The sequence below is a fragment of the Gallinula chloropus genome (assembly GCF_964237585.1).
Source record: "Gallinula chloropus genome assembly, chromosome: Z".
Classification (NCBI taxonomy): domain Eukaryota; kingdom Metazoa; phylum Chordata; class Aves; order Gruiformes; family Rallidae; genus Gallinula; species Gallinula chloropus.
In genome coordinates, this window is record NC_140089.1 from 8,471,552 (window position 1) to 8,490,289 (window position 18,738).

An 18,738-nucleotide genomic window follows, 5' to 3' on the forward strand; every position below is an offset into this window, starting at 1 on the left:
AAACACACATAATAGAAGGGAAAACACTTTTTGAAGTTGGGATACCTGCCTACTGTAATATGATGCAATGAAATGTTATCACACTGAGTGGATTGATGTAGGTATAGCTTAGGAGACAATATGACTTTGAGGTAGGAGTTTTCCTGGTTTTAAGAATAGTTTAAGAGAAAGCTGTAACTGTGTAAGCTGCTTGTGAAAGCAGCTGCAAAACTTAACTGTAACGATGCAATATTAACAGCCTTGAAGTAAGAATTTGTGTGTTTTTAGGAACAGGTTAGTTTTGATTTTAGCAGAATCTGGCTGTAATCACTTGAGCTGTTTTGCAAAAGCAGCTGCAAAACTTAGCCATAACAATAGGGTAGCAGCCTTGAAGCCAGAGAGGGCAGAAGATAGGGGAGGCATGGGTGTTGAGACTGATGATCAATTGGGAGACAGAGCATATCTTGTTTTCAGCAAAAAGGAATGTGTTTTTGAGCTCAGACAACCATGGATAAGAATGGTAAAGAGCATGCGCTGAGAGCAAGGACGACCCCTGATGACCACCGGAAGACACCCTGAGTGTCACTGAGCATGCTCTGTCTGGGAGAAGTTAATGTAAATGATTTTCTGGAAATAATTTGCATAACCCTGCCTTTTCTTAGAAATTACAATGAATATGTATAGTTAATCTGTACAAATATGAGAAATTTGGCTTTAATGGGCGCACACATTTGGAGGAGCGATCCCCTGTGTGCCTGGCACTGCAATAAAGGATACCTGCTGAATAGTCACCAAGGCTACTGAGGTGTGATTCTGGCTTTCTGAGGCATCAGACGTGTCCATGTTGAAGTGATACTGCTTGGTGCTTTAATCCAATAGTTAATCAAGACTCCATAGTTAATCCTTGATTTCATCCACATCCACTCCTCTTCCAAAAATGTGTGCTCTGATTATTATAAATTGAATATATAAGACCTTTATTACTCCAATTACATACCTTTATTTCAGAGCAGAACCAGGAAACCTAAAATAAGAGCTCTAACAACTGTATTCTTTAGCAGCATTTTATTAAAAATAATTAACATGTATAAATATAAAATATACCTACACAATTAAATTCCTGTATTTGTTTTCTGCTGTAAGAAAAGTACGTTCCAATGTCACAGTTTCATCAGCTGGTCATAAGCACCTCAAAACTCAGTTCCAAGCTCAAGTTTGCGATCTGGTGTTCCATCTGTGTTCTCACCAAGGCGATGTTTAGGACGCTTTTACTCAAAGGATAAATTAGTTCTTCAGAAGCAATAGCTTTGCCACTGTGTAGCTTCCCCTCAAAGCTTGTTATTACTTTATAATGCAAACTGAAGTTTCTAGAAGGCACACTTAGTATTTTTGGGATACCGAAGTACCATATTTATCCAACAACAGCAGTAGCAGAGGACTGAGAAGCCTGATGTCACTGGTGCCCATGGGGCGCTGCACAGACACCCAGCACACCACCTACCCACACTGCCCAGAACAACGTATTGAGACAGCAGGTACCACATGTGAGCTGAGCTTGAAGTGCACTTCTCCAGAGATGGGGGGCTTCCCTGCTCCTCACAAGTGAGAGGGTCAGACTCAGGTGAAAGTCTACCACTACCAGCTGCATGGGCTGAACTTCTTTTTTTTTGAGTTGGTTTTGTGATGTTTTTTACATGTTCAGTTTTTCTGATGCTGCAGTTTTTCAGCCTGCAGTCTCCAAGTTAAATAAATCTGCCATTAAGCAGGTATGTGTAATACAAAGTTTATTCCCAAGCCACAAAGGCGTAGAAACACTGAGGACTTTTGAGCACTTTTCTTGAAAAAAGCAAGCAAGCAAACTGCTCACCTGCTCTCCAGCTGTTTTCAGGTGTATTTCACCATGGGTATCAGAGGAAAGGCATAATTCTGTTTCTGTTATTCGCTCTATTTGAGCAAATGCTCAAACAATCCAACATGCATAAACAATCAGGTTAATGCATGTACATATTTAACAGAGTAATTGCACCCTCAAACTCTGAGGGCTGCAGGGTTTACCTGACTGCTCAACCTGGCACATACAGAATCAGAAATCATTACTTCTAAAAGGAGAAGGCAAAACAGAACCAGAACCCAATAGGATTCTTCAAAAAAACCCCACCCCACAATCCCTGAATCCCTTACAGAGAAATACCCTTAGCAAGATCAGCGTGATTGTGTTCCTCTCCAATAGGTAAAAGCAGCACTCCAGTCTGATGACAGTACTGACCACCGAAATCCAGCAAAATCCCGGGATAAAATGCACATACCCTGACTGGTTACTGCAGCCAGAGCCCCATCAGGAGCAGCAGCCAAGTTCCCTCTTCAGAGGGCTGGCAGTGAGAGGGAAAGTAAATCTGGGAGAAAGTTGTATTTCAGCAGAGATACATAAAAATAAAAACACCCACATGCAGCTTTTCAGTAAATTAGGTGAGTCTGAGAGACAGGCTAGAAAAACAGTGGGGACAAAAAGGAGAACGTAGCTGCAGCAGTCTGCCTGATCTCCTGGAACCGGCAACCGCGTGCTGAGTAGCCACTAGGCCGGAGTGAAGCAGTGTGGGCTCTCTCTGGCTTGGAGCAACAGGACTTTCAAAAAGAGACAACTTTGGGTACTTTCACTTTTGGTTTCTCCAGCGTTGGTGTTTCCGTGATTTCTTCGTAATCTGCGCTCATTCCGCTGGCCCATCGCCCAACCGTAACCTGACCTGTAGGGTGAGAGACAAGAGATCACAGGGAGGCAAAGCCTGACCGTTGTACCATCTGAGGAAGCATCTGGCCTGCAAAGGGCTGTCATTGATTCTGTCTGTTTAGTTCTAGTTCTGAAGTCAGCTCTCCTTTTTCTTTTTTTTTAAATTGCCCTTCGTAAACTCCCTTTCTTTAGCCACAGACTGTCAATGTTCAGAAATCATTATTCTTTTCCCATTTGACTGTGCAAAGAAAACACTCAAAGAGCATGCAGACAATGCCTTACATCTCTTCTAAATCCTAGTGCACCTTACGATGAAGATTTCAAGTTTAGCTTTTGCTTGACATATTCTGAAGAAGCACAACAGAGAAAAAAAATTACATTTCTCAATCCACAGCCCTGCATATAATCAACATCATCTTTTTGTTGTTTAAATACTATTAAAAAAAATGAACACCCCTTTCCTAGAGAAAATCTATCTGACCAACCTGTAATTTAGAAAAGAAATACAATCTAATTCTGAGAGCAACAAATCAAATCATACCAATATTATCTCACGGATAAATTGATGTTGACTTGGATTAACTTCTGTACATTAAAGCAAGCCAAATAATTCCACCCAAAGAAATGATAAACTGTAGTGCCTGAACTTCTTTGCCAACTATCTTCCCCTAGTCTACCTAGAACAATTCTGCATCACACAAACCGATTTCAAAGGATGTTACAACTCTTGCCAAAGGTTTCACTGTTGCAATTAATTCAACTATTTTTAACTAGCAATACCAGCTTTGAAACCTCAGTGTAAGGACTAAGATGTCCCTTGGGAAATTAAGCAGCAGCCATCAGTCTTCATTATGGACATTACACGTCTCAAAAAAAGGATGAGAAAAATCCCAGTTCTGCTTCACTTATAATTTAGAGTCCTACTGTCAGAGCAGAAAGACTTGCCTTTTTGGTTTTTAAGCTTGTCTGCACAAAGAGAGTGACTTTACAAATTGGCATTTGTGAGTTCCCACTCTGTCACGTGCACTCTGATGTTTGGGAAAGGGCTCTGAACACCAGCCTCTGGCTCACAGCCGTGTCCTGTGTTTTGCAGTGCAGACGTGGGACAAAGCGAGCCCAGCGCCTGCACCCTCCCATGCACAGGCACCAGCTCCTACCGGGTGCTTTCCTGCCTCTTCCCATTCAAGATCCCCCTCCTTTCGTTGGACGGCACTAACAACTAATGACTCCTGTTCCCTGGTAACAGCTGGCCCAGCTTCGAGCAAAACTATTGCCTACAAATGTTTCCTTCTTCCCACTGCATCTGTGCAGGTTTTCAAGGTATAGAATGCGTTAAATACAAAGCTAATTCACTGTAAGTGTGGCACACAGAATTCCAGTGAGGGCTACATGACAGGCTTTCAACTCAGCAGTCACCTGAGTGGGCACTGCCCAACATCTGCTACGGCCCATGAGTTTGGGGATATGCTGCAGAGGTATTCTGTATCAGAAACATCTGTCAGACCAGTTAAGACTCAACCTCACTGGCTGTGAACTAGCAAAGCAGCATACTTCTGGAATGTCCCATACGGTCTCTGATGCAACATTATCACAACAGATCAGATGCTGAAAAGGGCTACTGAAGTATGGGCCTCCACTGCCTCCATAAGTATTACTTACATAATCATTTACTCCTTTTTATGGAACTTAAGACAAAAAAGTTCTGTAAGTCACACAAAGAAAGTAGAAAGACACAGAAATGCGTCACCATTTTGGTAACAGAAGCATTCTTCACATCTGCTTGATGCTTCTGTCTTCCCTAGCATACATTTTTGTACACAATGTAAATTTTCCACCACATGTATAACACAAAAGCAAGCCGCTTATGAGCTGGTGAACCCATCTGCTTGGATCTTCTGTATCCTCCTTCTCTCCTGTCCTGAACACCTGCCTGCACACAGAGCTTTTAAAACCTGCCAGTAGCCCCACCCTGCACCCAGCATCACTCGGCTGTGCTCTCCAGCTCCAGTCTGTATGCTGCCCTTCGTCTCACCTGCGTTCTGTTTCTCTGGGCAGTCTTTTCTGAAGTGCTCCACAGAGCCACAAAGTCTGCAGCCGCCACCTGTTAAGAGAGAAAGTTGTCACTCACCTCAGAAAACCCCCCACACTGAACACAAAACAACCCCCCCACGCTGCTTGGCTCTTCTACACACATTGAGAAATCCTGTTCTAGTTTTCTGCAGTGACAGCCTTTAGATAAGATAAAGAAGTGTCCCTGTGGACAGGTCTGCATTCCCAGGCACAATCATACCCCATCGTGGAGCAGGTGTGAAGCCAGCTGTGGAAGCCTGCAAACGGAGCAGGCTTCTGGCAGACACAGCTGTTTGTGCTCACACTGCTCTGCAAAGCATCACATACTACAAATTCCAGTCACTGCAGACCAAGTATTTCTGACTTATCAGAAGGAGAGGATCCAATAAGCTGAGTTCTGCTGAAATTCATACTCAAAGGAGCTTCTGAAATTAATAGAAGCTCTGGAGAGGCAGGTGATCCAGTAAAATGGCTTTTCTTCCAATTTAACTGTGCTGCAAGATAACCCTGTTGTGAGTGCCAGACCTCAAGTTTGTACTGGGAGACAGGGCAGAACCTGTGTGAAATCTTCCAACTAAGATCACATTTCTCATCGAAATCACTAAAACTGCAGACATCCCCTCTCTAGTGAGAGCCCTTGTTTTGGGTCATATAAGAGCACGTCTTTACCCCACGCTTTGGTGTATGTACATTAAATCACAGGCTGAATACATACATACAGCCTATTAGGATTTTTTCTGTGCACCTCTTGAATTTGCAAGCACAAGCAAGTTCTGATATTCTGCATCTCATTAACACTAAATTTACAATTAAAATAGAAATCCCCAGATAACCAATATTGGCAATGAATTTCCCAGCGTTAATCTGCTTGTACCATGAGGAAAAGATACTCAGAAATCCCTTTCAGTTGGATCTTCACTCACTCACAATGCTACTTTGTTTGCATCAGGCAGGTATGGAAAATGAGGTTTTGTTTTAGCAAATTAGCACACTCACCTTCAGCATACAATCCTTTGGGATTATCTGGACATGATCTTGACAGATGTCCCATCTCACCACAGATAAAACATTTTGCATATGGAAACGGCCCTGCAAAATCCCATGCAGTTTATGATCCAAGTAAAAAGTGTTGTGAAGTCACAGACAACTATGAACACACTGTACTGACAATATTTTACTGCACTATTACACTGCAAACACTGTATTGTCTCTCACACTGTTAGGTTCATTGTTATAATACTGTATTCCTTTAAATGTATTAGCCTGTCTCCTCCAAATGGTTCACAAAGCTCGTGTTTCAGTAGTTAGCTCAAACAAATCACCAAAACACCTCAAAAACAGGCATTCCTCAGACATACCAAGTGATGGATCTACTTTTGCTCTGCATTTACTGATGTCGTGTTCTGTGGATCCGCATCGGTAGCAGATTCCTGTACCCATCTCTTCACTTTCAAGTACAGCAGGACAGTCAGCAACACCATGGCCAGGCTCTCTACAGTGGAAACACACCTTTGAAAATAAAAAGTTAAGTTATATGCATCTTCACAGACAGTTCACCCAACAAAACACAGCACTCCTGCCATCTGATTATCACCTATAGACAGCAGACTTTACTTTCAACTCTCTGATGAAACCTTGAAGGTACTATCAGATACGTTGTCTCTGTTCACTGACAACCGAGTGTGCTGAATGATGGTATGTCCTCCTGACTATAGCACAGATCCCCAGGCTCTTTACTTATTATTGCAGTAAGTATTACAGTAAACACAGGCAAGTTGCACCAGCCCTACAATTTACTCGTGAAGAACTTCAGATATCTCATATTAACCCAGCAGACCCCTTTTACTACGTTCCCAGATTACATCCAGCTGACTTTACTACACCCTGCTTCATGCTGCCTGCTGAGGTTTCTGCTGAGGTGACTGCTTTTACTCAGTCTGCTCAGAGTCTCCTGGTGATTTCTCTCTGGTTCTCAAGCAGGAGACACTGCAGAGAAGAGGCTCCAAAACAGCAGGAATATTGTACTGGTTAATTGCATACAGAGGGGCGCTGAATTAGTTTCATCAAGGTTGGGAATTCATCAAGGGGTAGCAATAACAGCGACCAACTAGAAGAGCCGTGCTAAGGGCTAAGAACTAAGCTGAAAGTTGTAGTCTGTTTATAAGATGAAATACTTAAGACCACTTTGTTAACTCGGAATGCACAGGCAATGCCCCCGGCAGACGTGGTGCTCCCACCAAACCACCTGCTGGCAGGATCCAGAGAGCACAAGGACTCTGCATTTCCCACACGAAGATTCCCCCCAGGATTTTAACACCCTGCCCCGGGCAGACAAACGCTCACGGCTCCAGACAACACCCACCATGGCGTTTTTCTTCCTTTCTTGCCTCTTCAGCCTCCTGTCCTCCCGCCGTTTGTCCTTCTTCAAAGCTACCGCCACCTCCCTCAGCAAGTCGGAGCTGCCCGCGGCCCCGGCCGCCTCGCCATGCCCGGAGCTCTGCTTCAGGTACTCCGCGAACCCGTTCACGTCTTCGTTCGGATAGTCCTTCTTCTTCCTGTTCTTCTTCTTCTTCTGCCTCTCCTCATGCCCCTTCTTCAGGGAGAGGGGGCCCGGGCGGCCGCCCCGCCCCGCGGAGTCTGTCACCATCTCCTCCCAGGGGGTCGCGTCCAGCGCCTTCTCGCCGGGACCGCCGCTCCGGCGAGCCCATCTGGTCATGCCGACGGCGCGGGCGGCTCCTGGGCAGAGGCGGACAAGTGAGCGCGGGGACCCGCACACCCCGCCGCGCCCCCGCGGAGCCCGACACGGCCCCGCTCCCCTTCCCGACGCACCGTTCCCCGGCCGCCGCCGACCCCGGCACCGCCCGGCCCCTCGCCCTCCTCCCGAGGCGGCTGCACTGGACCCCGCGGCCCGTCCTCGGAGGCACCCCAGCAGCCGGAGGAGCGGCCGTGGAACCACCACTCACCCGAGCCCGGCGCGGCTGCAGAGAAGATGTCGCACAGCGCCCACGCCGCTTCCTGCGCCCGTCGGAAGAGGAGGAGCAGCGGCGGCGCCGCGGCCGCCGGTGGGAGGGGGCAGGCGGAACGTCACTTCCCCCGGCGGCTGTCGGGACCTGCTGGGGGTCTGTCTCCCGCCGTCGTGCAGCGCCGGGGCGGCCGGTGCCGTGAGGCGGGGCGAGGGCAGCGCGGCGGAGGTGCCGGTGCCGCTGTCGGGCGGGCCCGGCCGTGAGCAGCGCTCTGGCGCGGGACAGTCCTCTGGCGGCGCCGCCCGGGAGCGGCTCTGCCGCCTGTGCAGCCTCGGCAACCCCGCTCCTCGCTGGACGGTGCCGCCGCCGGTCTCCCCTGCGTGCGGCTCTGGTTTGCCGAGGCGCCCGGGCAGCGCGATCCCTCTCAACAGGGAAGAGGGGCTTGCGAGGGGCGGCAGGAGCTGCGGTGGGGGGTGCGGGTGCCGCTCTCCTTGCGCGCCCCGGCTGCCAGCAGCTCGGGGCGGGGGAGCGGGCGTCGCAGGTGGTGCCAGACGAGGTCGGGTGTCCCTGTGGAGAGGCGCGCTGTGCCCCGGTCGCAGTGCGCGGCGAGGTGGCTGCGGAGCCGCCGGGGAAAGGGAAATCGCCGGGGCACTGCTGCCGAAGGGCCGGGATCTTGGGGCCGTGGCCTTTGCTGACACCTCCGTGAGTGCAGCTGTGCTCTGGCAGCGTTGACACTGACGCTCCTCGCGGTTTTCTACCAGACTCTTTTTGCAGCTGAGACTGGTACAGGTGGGCTGGTTTAACTGCTCACATAAGTAAAGCCAGTCTTGTTTGTTTGGAGTTTATCTTCGACCCAGAGTGACACTGGGGCTCCAGAAACAGACCGTACTTTTTTTTTTCTTTTCTTTTTTTAGACTGGTCTGGGTTGGAAGGGACCCCAAGGAGCACAGAGTTCCAACCCCCCCTGCCACAGGCAGGGCCACCAACCTCCAGCCCTGGATCTACACAAGGTTGCCCAGGGCTCCATCCAACCCGGCCTTGAACACCTCCAGGGATGGGGCAGCCTATTCCAGTACCTCACCACTCTCTCTGTAAAAAAACTTCCCCCCTACTATCTCAAGTAAACCTTCCTTCCTTCCATCCTGCAGCAGCGAAGCTGTTTCAGACCTTCATCTGAAAGCCCTGCAGCGGGCTTTCTCAAGGAGCATAGCTTTGTGAGGCATAATTCATGACACATTTTGTTCTCACCCATTCACTCCCTTAAGGTGCACAAAGTAAATCTCAGGACTGTAATTGGCAGAGGCCTCTGCTCAGCAATGAAATGCAAGTTTGTAAATCCAGTAAGGTGTTTTTTTTTTTTTTTTTTCCTGCGTTCAGTCTCCTGTTTCTCCTGTTTTTGGCGTTGCGCTGCATCTTCCATCACCTTTCCTGGCAATCGGGTGTTAGAAGGGCGCAGCAGGGCACCGTTCCGTGTTAGTTATCCTTAATGCTTGTGTCTCCCTGGGGCTTGCTCCCTGTCCGGGGCTGTGCGCCCGCTAGAGGGGGGTGTGCACAAAGTAACCGTGTCACCGCCGGTAAGGACGAGCACGGGTTTAATTAGCCTGCACTCACTGCAGGTAACAATAATCGATGAACCCCATTTAAACCCCACTGTTGATAAGCAAGGAAATCAGCGAGAATCGGGATTTCATTTTAAAACTAAATTGCCAGCGTAGTTAACAGCTCAAACTTGGTGTGAGGTCCCAGTTGTGCCTGCGGTGTGCTGCCAGCGAGCCTGTGGATTAGAAATCGTGGCCAGAGATGATTCATACAGACAGAAAAGGCTTCTAGAAAGAGGCAGCGCTGGCCCAAGGGTAGGGAAGTTGAAGGTGATCAAGGATCCCATGGCTGTAATCATCAGAATCACACACAGAATCACAGAACGTCAGGGAGTTGGAGGGGACCTCAAAAGATCACCTAATCCAACCCCTTGCCAGAGCAGGATCACCCAGACTGAATCACACAGGAACACATGCAGGCAGGTTTGGATGTCTGCAGAGAAGGAGACGTCACAGCCTCTCTGGGCAGCCTGTCCCAGGGCTCAGTCACCATCACAGTGAAAAAGTTTCATGTTCACATGGAACTTCCTCTGCTCCAGCTTGCACCCGTTGCCCTTCATCCTATCACTGCCATCACCCAGAAGAGCCTGGCTGCATCCTCCTGACTCTCACCCTTTACATACTCATAAACATTAATAAGGTCACCCCTCAGTCTCCTGCAAGCTAAAGAGGCCCAGCTCCCTCAGCCTGTCCTCAGAAGGAAGGTGTTGCACTCCACACACATTGCAGGCATGCACTGGGGTGTGTTTTGTGAGTAGCTGCATATTGGTGTGTTGGAAAGTTCTTCAATGGTTGTTAAACACCTTTTTTTGATTGTTTTTAAGAACCAGGATGAGGCACCTCCTAGTCTATGTGTAGCATGTGTGGCCAGATTAATTTTATGCCCTGTAGAGTGTGGGGATTGATTTACTTGTGGAGTGAAAAGAAAACACATGCACACATGCTGTTAAATCCACCTATGTATGTCTGCCTGTTTGTCAGCTCATTTTCACTAAGTGGAGACAGCAGCATGCGATTGGGCTGCTGTTTTCACTCCCGTGCAGGGTTCTGTTTGTCTGCAGTTTCCTCTTTCCTCCTCACTGAGCTCACAACAGCCAGGTGGCCAGTGGATATGGAAACAGATGTAGAGAAAAACTGGAGAACAGTGTAAGCAAGACCAGTGACCAAAGGGACTTGCTTTGTTTGCTTTCTATTCTACTGAAGAATTAAACATTTTGTCTTTGTTTTCCACAGTCTGAAATTTTGTGTGTGTGTGTATAGGCAGGATGGGTGGCCCTTGGGACCCCTGGCATGGCTTGCAGACATGGGACAGGGCTGTTCAATACCCACCCACTAAATCAGTAAGATGATATTTGCTTTAGAAATACCACTTCTTTGATGGTGACCACACTGGTTTAAATTTGCACTGATTGAGGTTTGTTCCAATTTGACACCAGTCAGCTGGGAACTCTGCTGTACACTGGCAACAGGTGAAAGATGAACAGGACAGCAGTAATCCAAATCATTGTAAAATTTAGTTGCCTTTGCTTTCATATTTTACTAAGAGACACCAAGTGGCCTGTCCACAGCATGGTGCTCATAACAGCACAGTCTAATAATGCCTATCTTAGGAGTCTTTCTTGTAGTTCCATCGCAGACATAAAATGCTTTGGAAATTTGAGACAACAGAATTGAAAATCTGGATTCTGTAGCATTTTTGATAACTCAGAGTGAAATGTCCTGGACTGTTACAGCTTGAATCATTTGATGATAGTAACCCGATAAAAGCCAGACAAATCCTCTCTCCCTCAAAGGTGCTTTGCCTTGTTGTTGTTGTGCATTTTGTTCACTCTTTATCAGATAGCATCATTCATGGCCTGACTCAGCATTCCTCTGTCCATGCCTATGGGAGTTCTCCTCTTAGGTCACATGAATCATGAAAAAACACCTGCCTGTGAGCCCCAGGATTCACAGCTGTGTTGCAGCTCCTTTACAAAGCAGATGTTGCAGGTCCATTTTTGATGGCCCAAAGAAAGACTGCAGTAAGTTGGAGAAGGAATGTAAAGGCATCCCCTGTAGTCTGGCATTTGATCAACATGCCACCACGAAACTGAACACATCACAGCATCAGGTTGTTTACAAAGCTTGACAAGTGACTTTTTCCCCAGCTGGTGATCTTCAAACACTCATAGAACTGATGGTATCTTTGTTCAGTCTTCTTTGCTTTTGTTCTTTGGATGGTTAATACTACTTGCCAGTGTCAGGGTGACATTTTGCAGGTGGTTATAATTTTGATTTCATCCTGGGGGGGGGGGGGGGAAGGAAAAAGTGAGGCCTGTTTCTGCTTAAATTCTCTTATATCTGCAGTATTCTGAGGGCTCCTCTACAGGGGGTTACTTTGGTTTATTGACTGTAAGGTGAATCCTTTTTTTTCTTTCTTGTCTGCATCAAATGGTTACATATACTGTATTTAATCTTAATTATTTATGTTTTACAATGGCTACAACAAAGGCTGCATCACCCTCAGTAAGCCTGCTCAGCTGACCATCACCCTGTATTATTTCTGTCAGGCTGTGTTGCATGTGGCTTTAATTCTTTAGGGATATCTAATAACTGCTCTATCAACTCACATTGCTGGATTGATACACGTTTAAAGGTTTCTATTTAGGCAGGTACTTAACTACCTGGATGAACCAAATGCTTTTAAAGGTTAGCCTGTGTTCAGCTACTTTATTTCACACTGCAAAGGAACACTGCTCTTTACCATTTCTCTATCCAAATGAAAATCTGGAAACTGTGGCTCAGGTGAAGAGGGATTATTGCACATGCAGTATGATGGAAGCAGAAGAATTTTCCCAGTTGTTAGTTGTGATGGCCTTCTGATAAGGAGATATTTTCTGGTAAGAGAACATAATTTTTGCTATTTTTTTTTTTCCCAGAAACACACAGGGAGTAACTATATGGCTTTAAACTTACATTGCACTGTACTTTTGCTAGTGTCTCAATATCCCAGAGTAAGTTTTAATTCATGAGGTTGAAGTTGTAAAAGGTTGAAGAAATGAAGAATAGCTTATCCTCTCAAATCCACTGGCATAATTGGCTGCAGCAGCCTCTTCCTTCTGCAGTATTTGCTTTATTTTGAAACAAGCTGCTATTTCACAGAATAAAGAAGAAACAATGGTTTAAAAGTGTAAGCAGAAGTTTTCTTAAATGGTGTGGGTTTGGGAAGGTGTTTTATCTCAGAGAAGGGAAGCCCACCTCCTTATATATGTATTTATGTATATCTGTAAGTATCTCCAGATACAGATTTAGCTAGCTAGGCAGTCTTGTCGGCACACAGACAATTTTAGACTTAAAGAATACAGATATTATTTTTGCTGTGGTTGTCACTGGTGTTCATGAGATGCGTATGTTTTCCGGATAATTCTGCTCATGCCCCTGTTGCCAAATGACTGTCAGTACCTGAGAGGAAATCCAGCTTCAGAAGGCAGAGCTACAAATTGGAATGAGAGCTGGGAGGTACTTTGATAGAAAGAAAACTTACAGAAAACATCTTCATTTCAACAAGAATACACACGCAGAAACTGAACTAATTATTAACTGTCATCAGTAATGAAGCCTTTTTCCCCTTTCTCTAGAAATGGATCCATCTGAGTTCCCAGAAAAATGGTTCAACGGACAAGATATGTTTATTATTCTTCTTTACTGATAAACTTAACATTGAAATACACTGGTATTTTCTCATTGTAAGCTCAGACTTCTAAAAAAGTTTATACCAATGGAATTAAAAATGTGGAGTTAATCAACAGCAATGTGCTAGGCACTAGGTGACTACGTTTGTGCCCTCTTGGATGACTTCACATGGTAGGACTTCCATAGTCCACTTCTGTGTGCCATGTCTTCAGGCACCTTTGCAGGCAAAACAAACGACTGTTTCACATCTTCCCTCTTTTAATGAAGCCTTAAGCTGAAAGTAACTGCAAGAGGCTTTACAGTAGAAAGATTATTTCGGCAGGTCATAAATTACATCCTGACAGATCTTGTTAGTGAAGTGATTCTGCGTGTAAATATTAGTTGTAATTCATTCCTCCTATAATCCATTGCCTGTTTTGATGTATTGGGTGTGTTCAGGAGCACGTTGCTCTTGTAAGAGTGACAGTTTCATGCACTTCTGAAGTCTGTCTAGTCAGTGTTTGTTAGGAGAGTGAATCATTTTAGGTGTGAGGTGTCACAAGTGAGATCAATTACAACTGTCATAGCTACAGGGTTGGGTCTTAAGCTTTTAAATCAGGCTTCAGAAAATAAATCAGTTCAGTGCATGTAGTCCAGCTACCAGAGTCATTACAGAGAACACTCCTAGCGAGGCATGCATTTTGTCTGCTCCTTCTCTGAGTTGTGTGAACACAGGTGCATGGAGTAATTCAAACTTGAAAGATAACCACAGTCAGTCAGTCTTCAGTCACTCTGATGCTGTTATAGCACATGTTCTATGTCTTGGGGGAGAAAATATCATAGAATCACACTAGGTTGGAAAAGACCTTTCAGATCATCAAGTCCAACTGTTCTTGTCCTCTCTTAAACCATATCCTTGAACACCTAATCTGCCCATCTTTTAAGTTCATCCAGGGATGGTGACTCAACGCCCTCCCTTGGCAGCCTGTTCCAGTGCCTGATAACCCTTTCAGTGAAGAACTTTTTCCTAATGTCCAATCTGAACCTGCCCTGGTGCAACCTGAGCCCATTCTCCCTCATTCTGCCATCTGTCGCTTGGGTGAAGAGACCATCTCCCAGCTCTCTACAACCTCCTTTCAGGTAGTTGTGGGCAGTGGTAAGGTCTCCCCTCAGCTTCCTCTTCTCCAGGCTAAACAGCCCCAGCTCTCTCAGCTGCTCCTTATAGGATTTTCCCTCCAGCCTGGTTGCCCTTCTCTGGACACATTTCAGGACCACAATGTCCTTGTTCTGGTGAGGAGCCCAGAACTGGACACAGTACTCGAGGTGTGGCCTCACCAATGCCGAGTACAGGGGCACAATTACCTCCCTAGACTTACTGGCCACACTATTTTTTACACAAGCCAGGATGCCGTTGCTCTTCTCGGCCACCTGGGCACGCTGCTGGCTCATATTCAACCCAACACCCCCAGGTCCTTCTCTACCTGACAGCTCTCCAGCCAGTCTCTCCTAAGTCTGTAGTTCTGCACCAGGTTGTTATGTCCCATGTGCAGGACTCTGCCTTGTTGAACCTCATCCCGTTTTTAAATGCTCCACTGTCTTTGCATGTTTTTTCTGTACTGACAGCTCACATTCAGCCCTTGACAGATGGACAGACCTTACAACTTACCAGAATACTGAAGAGCTCCGGGCATTATGTGTTTGCTCAGTGGCTTGTTCAGGCCCATGAAACCTCTATGCTAATACTTGGAAATTAGTTTTGCATGTGTTGTAGGAGCCCAGTTTCCAAGTACAGGAAAGTTTTAGCCCTGTTTGTGAAGGTACATGTATGTGTTTCCCCTTCTTTGGATCCGCTGACCTGAAGCATCCCTTGCCTCTTCCAGAGGCAGCCCCATACCTGCCACTCCATGCCCTGGGCTCGGGTTTCCTGCCTCCTTCACTATGATCCAGCTTCTGACCCTACTCCTGGCTTGACTTTTACACTTGAGCTGCCCCTTGACCTTTCATTTTATTGACAGTGCCTCAGCCATTGGCTTGTTACAACAGCCAGCTCTTCTCAGGGTCATTCACTGTGTGGGTTAACATGACAGTGAACATGTTCTTCAACACAGCTCCAAACCCAGTTTGGGATTGGCACAAGGAATTTGGCTGATGTCATCTCAAAATTTATGGAATTATGCACCAGACTAGCTGAGAATTACATAAATTTTGTTTTCCTTGGCTCTTTTCTTCTGTTTTTTTCAGTCTGTGTTGCTCATCCACTGTTTTTCCTCTTCATTCTGTGCCTGCCTTGAAAGATGTCTCATTGATGCTAACATCTGGATAGTGCACAGGTCAAAGTGTCTGTATCTTTCTGAGGGCCTTTTGTCCCTCTGTGGTGCAAATGCAAATCAGCATAGTTTATTCCCATCACCCCAAACATTTAAATAAGGTATTAATAGACCAATATTTGTATGGCCGTTTCAACACAGAAGAACATGTTCACTGTTGTACAGAGGCACCTCTTGCAAAGTCACTGTCCCATTTCCCAGTAGAGCTGAGACACGGTGCCCACTTTTCCTCTGTCCTCTAATGGAAATTCCACTTCAGTTCTCACCCTGCAAAAACTGCTTGATGGACCACTGGTGGGCTTTGATGGAGCATGGCCTCGGCATCTACTTTTGCTGATCCCTAGTTGCTGATGCATTCATCAAGAAGATGATAAAAGTACTTGAGGCAAGGCATATAGCTCTTCTTGGAGTACTTAATCAAATAAAATCCAAAGATTTATAGAGAATCATTGTCTGAATCTATCAGGAAAGAGTTTTATTGGCAGAAGAGGATCTCAGCAATGCAGAATTGGTGGCATGGGAAAAGTATATGAGAAGGCAAGAATTAAGTTAGTATGTCTGGGATTAGTGCAACAACCCAGCTTTTTAACCTTTAATGTCTTCTTATTGAATCATAATCTGTAGGATTCTCTTTTTTATTTGTTTGATAACCATTCACATTGTTTATTTCCTGCTACAGCCATTCAAGGGAGCGTATCTCTGGGAACAGTGTAGCTGCAGTGTTGCTGCCTTTAAGCTGTCATTGAAGGTTTACAGGAACACATGCGCAACCCAGGAGGTGCTGAACTTGTAGATAAACGTGGTGCAAGCAGACAGCAAACTGATCTGAGGGCTGTAATGATGGTGTAGGACCGGGTAAGGACATCCAGTGTTACGTTCATAGATACCCGACTGTCCTAGTTGCATTTAAAATACTAGATAGTGATGTGGAATGAAGAATGAAAATGCATCAGTTGTATTAATCAGCCGAATTACTCTGCATGACCGTACAAAGGCCACGGAGAGTAAAATAAGATCACAGAAGTGAAAAATGCAGGTCGCAAATAGCAAGGCTTTTCAGAATGCTCCCTATGGGGAAGAGTGTTTTGATTGTGAAAGACACAGTTGGAAGCCAACAGTACAGGGAAAGCCACAGTTTAGTCATAGCAGAGAGTATATTGTATCAGTGTATCCATGTTTTGTGCAGGCTTAATTCCATTTCTGGCCAGAGCCCAGGATGTCCAGGGCATTTCTCTTATTTACTCAGCTGCAGGCATTTTGCAGTAATTGGTTCAGTCATCGAATCACGGAATTCTGTAGGCTGGAAGTGATCTAGTTCACACCCTATCCATCCCATCCCAACCTCAAAGCAGGGCCAACTTAGATTGCTTATGACCTTGTTCCGTGAGTTTTGAGTCTATCCAAGTCTGTTCCAATGTTTGGCCACCCCTCATAGTGCAGGAGGGCTTCCTCATATCTAACTGGAATTTCCATTGTCCCAGCATGTGTCTGTTGGCTTTTCTCCTTTCGCTGTGTACCTCCAAGAGGAGTCTTGAGCTGATTGTCTCTGCAGTCTCTGAAGTAGACAGCAGTTGGGAACATCTCCCCTTAGCCACCTCAGCTCCCTCAGCTTCACATTATGCAGAAAGCTCCAACCTGCCCCACTATCTCGGTGGCCATGTCCAGGACTTGCTGCAGTTGCAGAGGACTTGGAGAGGACATGGTCTGTCCTCTATGGAGGAAGCCCAAGGCTGGACATGGTACTCCAGATGAAGTTGCCTAAGTACCAAATGGAGGGGTAATAATCATGTCCCTCAGGCTGTTTGCTACACTCGTGTAATACAGCACAGTGTGGGCATACAACTGATTCATGTTCAAATTGGTGCCCATGAGGGAGGTAAAGAAGCTTGGCAAAGCTGCTCTTCCCAGCCTGTGCTGTTGCATGGAGTTGCTCTATCCTGGGTGCAGGGCTTCACAACTCAAGTCTTCAACTCCACAAGATTTCTGTCAGTCCTTTTCTGCAGCCAGATGTGCTCTAAGAGCTGCTCCACTTTCTGGTGAACCATCTGCTCGCTTTTATTTGCCATCAGCAGTGGCCTGGCTGGCCACGTAATGCACCACATCATCCAGGGCATTATTAAAGCAATTGAAACAGTATCATCAAAGCCTCAGGAATTGTATTAGTAAATGACTGCCAGCCAGACTTTGTACCACTGACAGCAGTTTGCAAGTCAGCAGGAGAAAAGCGAGTAGAGACTATCTCCTGGGCACATTCAGCCCACAGTTGAAGTTTGTGTTGATCTGAGTGTTTCAGAGAGCTCTCTGGAGTCTTTCCAGTTTTACACGTTTGTCTTCTGTATGTGAAATCACCAGAAGTCTCTTTCCCTCCAACATTTAGAAAGCCAGTAGCAAAATGTTAGGGAAAGTATCTAGCATAGATGAAGAGGAAATGGAAATCATAAGGAAGTCCAGCCTAATTTATATGCAACAGCTGTCTTTCTGAGCCAGAAACAGGAGCACACCATGCTGCTGATTCCAAGAGCTGCTAATTCACCATCTAGTTCTCTTCTTCCAGTTGTCATTTTTAAATCTGTAGCTGGTTGTGGCCTGGCTGTCCAGTCACAGCTCTTCAGGCATGACTCACTGAAAAACCTTCTCAAGAGGCTTTGCACCAGGCTGGCATCACTCAGTGCATGTCAGCTGAGAGGTTTCTGGTGAATGATTCCTTGTTAAGGGAGTTCTTGCCACATGAGGATTAAACTAGGACTAACGTACTTTCTCAGTGTTTTCTCAGAGCTTACACAGTGTGAGCTTTATAAACTAAACTAGCAGAGATCAGGGTGCTGCAGTGGGCTCCAGAATGCCAACTTGGATACTACTGGACTGCATGTCCTAGACATACCCATACCTACAGCAGCATCGGGCACCTTGTCAGTGTCCTTTTGCTGTCTACACAGACCTGAAACATTTCCTGCTGATGCTACTCAACAGCAGCACAGAACGTTCATCAGAGGATGTTTCGACTTCCCCCCTACATGCCCCGCCTCCAAGCACTGGTGGTTTGATTGTGGTTACTGTGAAACACTGGCTGTTTTAACATGCAAAAAAGAAAGGATCAGTGGGACTGTAGTGTCTTGCTATTTTTTCTCTCCACCTGGCTGCTCACCATGTGGCGCAATGGTGAGCAGAGATCTCAGAGCAGCAGTACCTGATGGTTGGGCACTTTGATGGTTAGCTGAGCCTGGTGCCCATTACCTGGAACCTGAAAGCTGCAGAAGACTGAGGCAGGCCATTCTTGGCAGGATGTTGAATACAGAATATGACCAAACTGACTTGCCCGTGGGTTTTTTTGGGCCAGCTTGCAGCAGCCCAAGGACACAAGCCCAAGATGATGACTAAGGGAAATAGCAGAGAAGTGACCTGATGAGCTCTCCAGGACTGAAAAA

At 46.2% G+C, this 18,738-nt stretch overlaps 1 protein-coding gene across 1 annotated transcript; it reads right to left on the reverse strand.

Moving 5' to 3' along the window:
• Nucleotides 1-2,450: 2,450 nt before the first annotated feature.
• ZCCHC9 (zinc finger CCHC-type containing 9) lies at nucleotides 2,451-7,495 on the reverse strand. The gene is made up of 5 exons (XM_084278753.1): nucleotides 7,137-7,495; nucleotides 6,133-6,283; nucleotides 5,771-5,863; nucleotides 4,737-4,805; nucleotides 2,451-2,720 (listed from the first exon to the last, which is right to left on the reverse strand). Exons 1-5 carry the CDS (start codon nucleotides 7,488-7,490, stop codon nucleotides 2,605-2,607), a joined length of 783 nt encoding a protein of 260 aa, XP_084134879.1. The 5' UTR covers nucleotides 7,491-7,495; the 3' UTR covers nucleotides 2,451-2,604.
• Between the last annotated feature and the right edge of the window lie 11,243 nt (nucleotides 7,496-18,738).

What these genes read in the sequence shown, in the direction of transcription:
- ZCCHC9 (XM_084278753.1), bottom strand. Translation starts at nt 7,490, where the DNA reads ATGACCAGATGGGCTCGCCGGAGCGGCGGTCCCGGCGAGAAGGCGCTG. An exon ending in AAAGGAAGAAAAACGCCATG is followed by an intron (nt 6,284 to 7,136) that starts GTGGGTGTTGTC and finishes TTATTTTCAAAG; the next exon opens with GTGTGTTTCCACTGTAGAGA. An exon ending in AAAAGTAGATCCATCACTTG is followed by an intron (nt 5,864 to 6,132) that starts GTATGTCTGAGG and finishes GGGATTTTGCAG; the next exon opens with GGCCGTTTCCATATGCAAAA.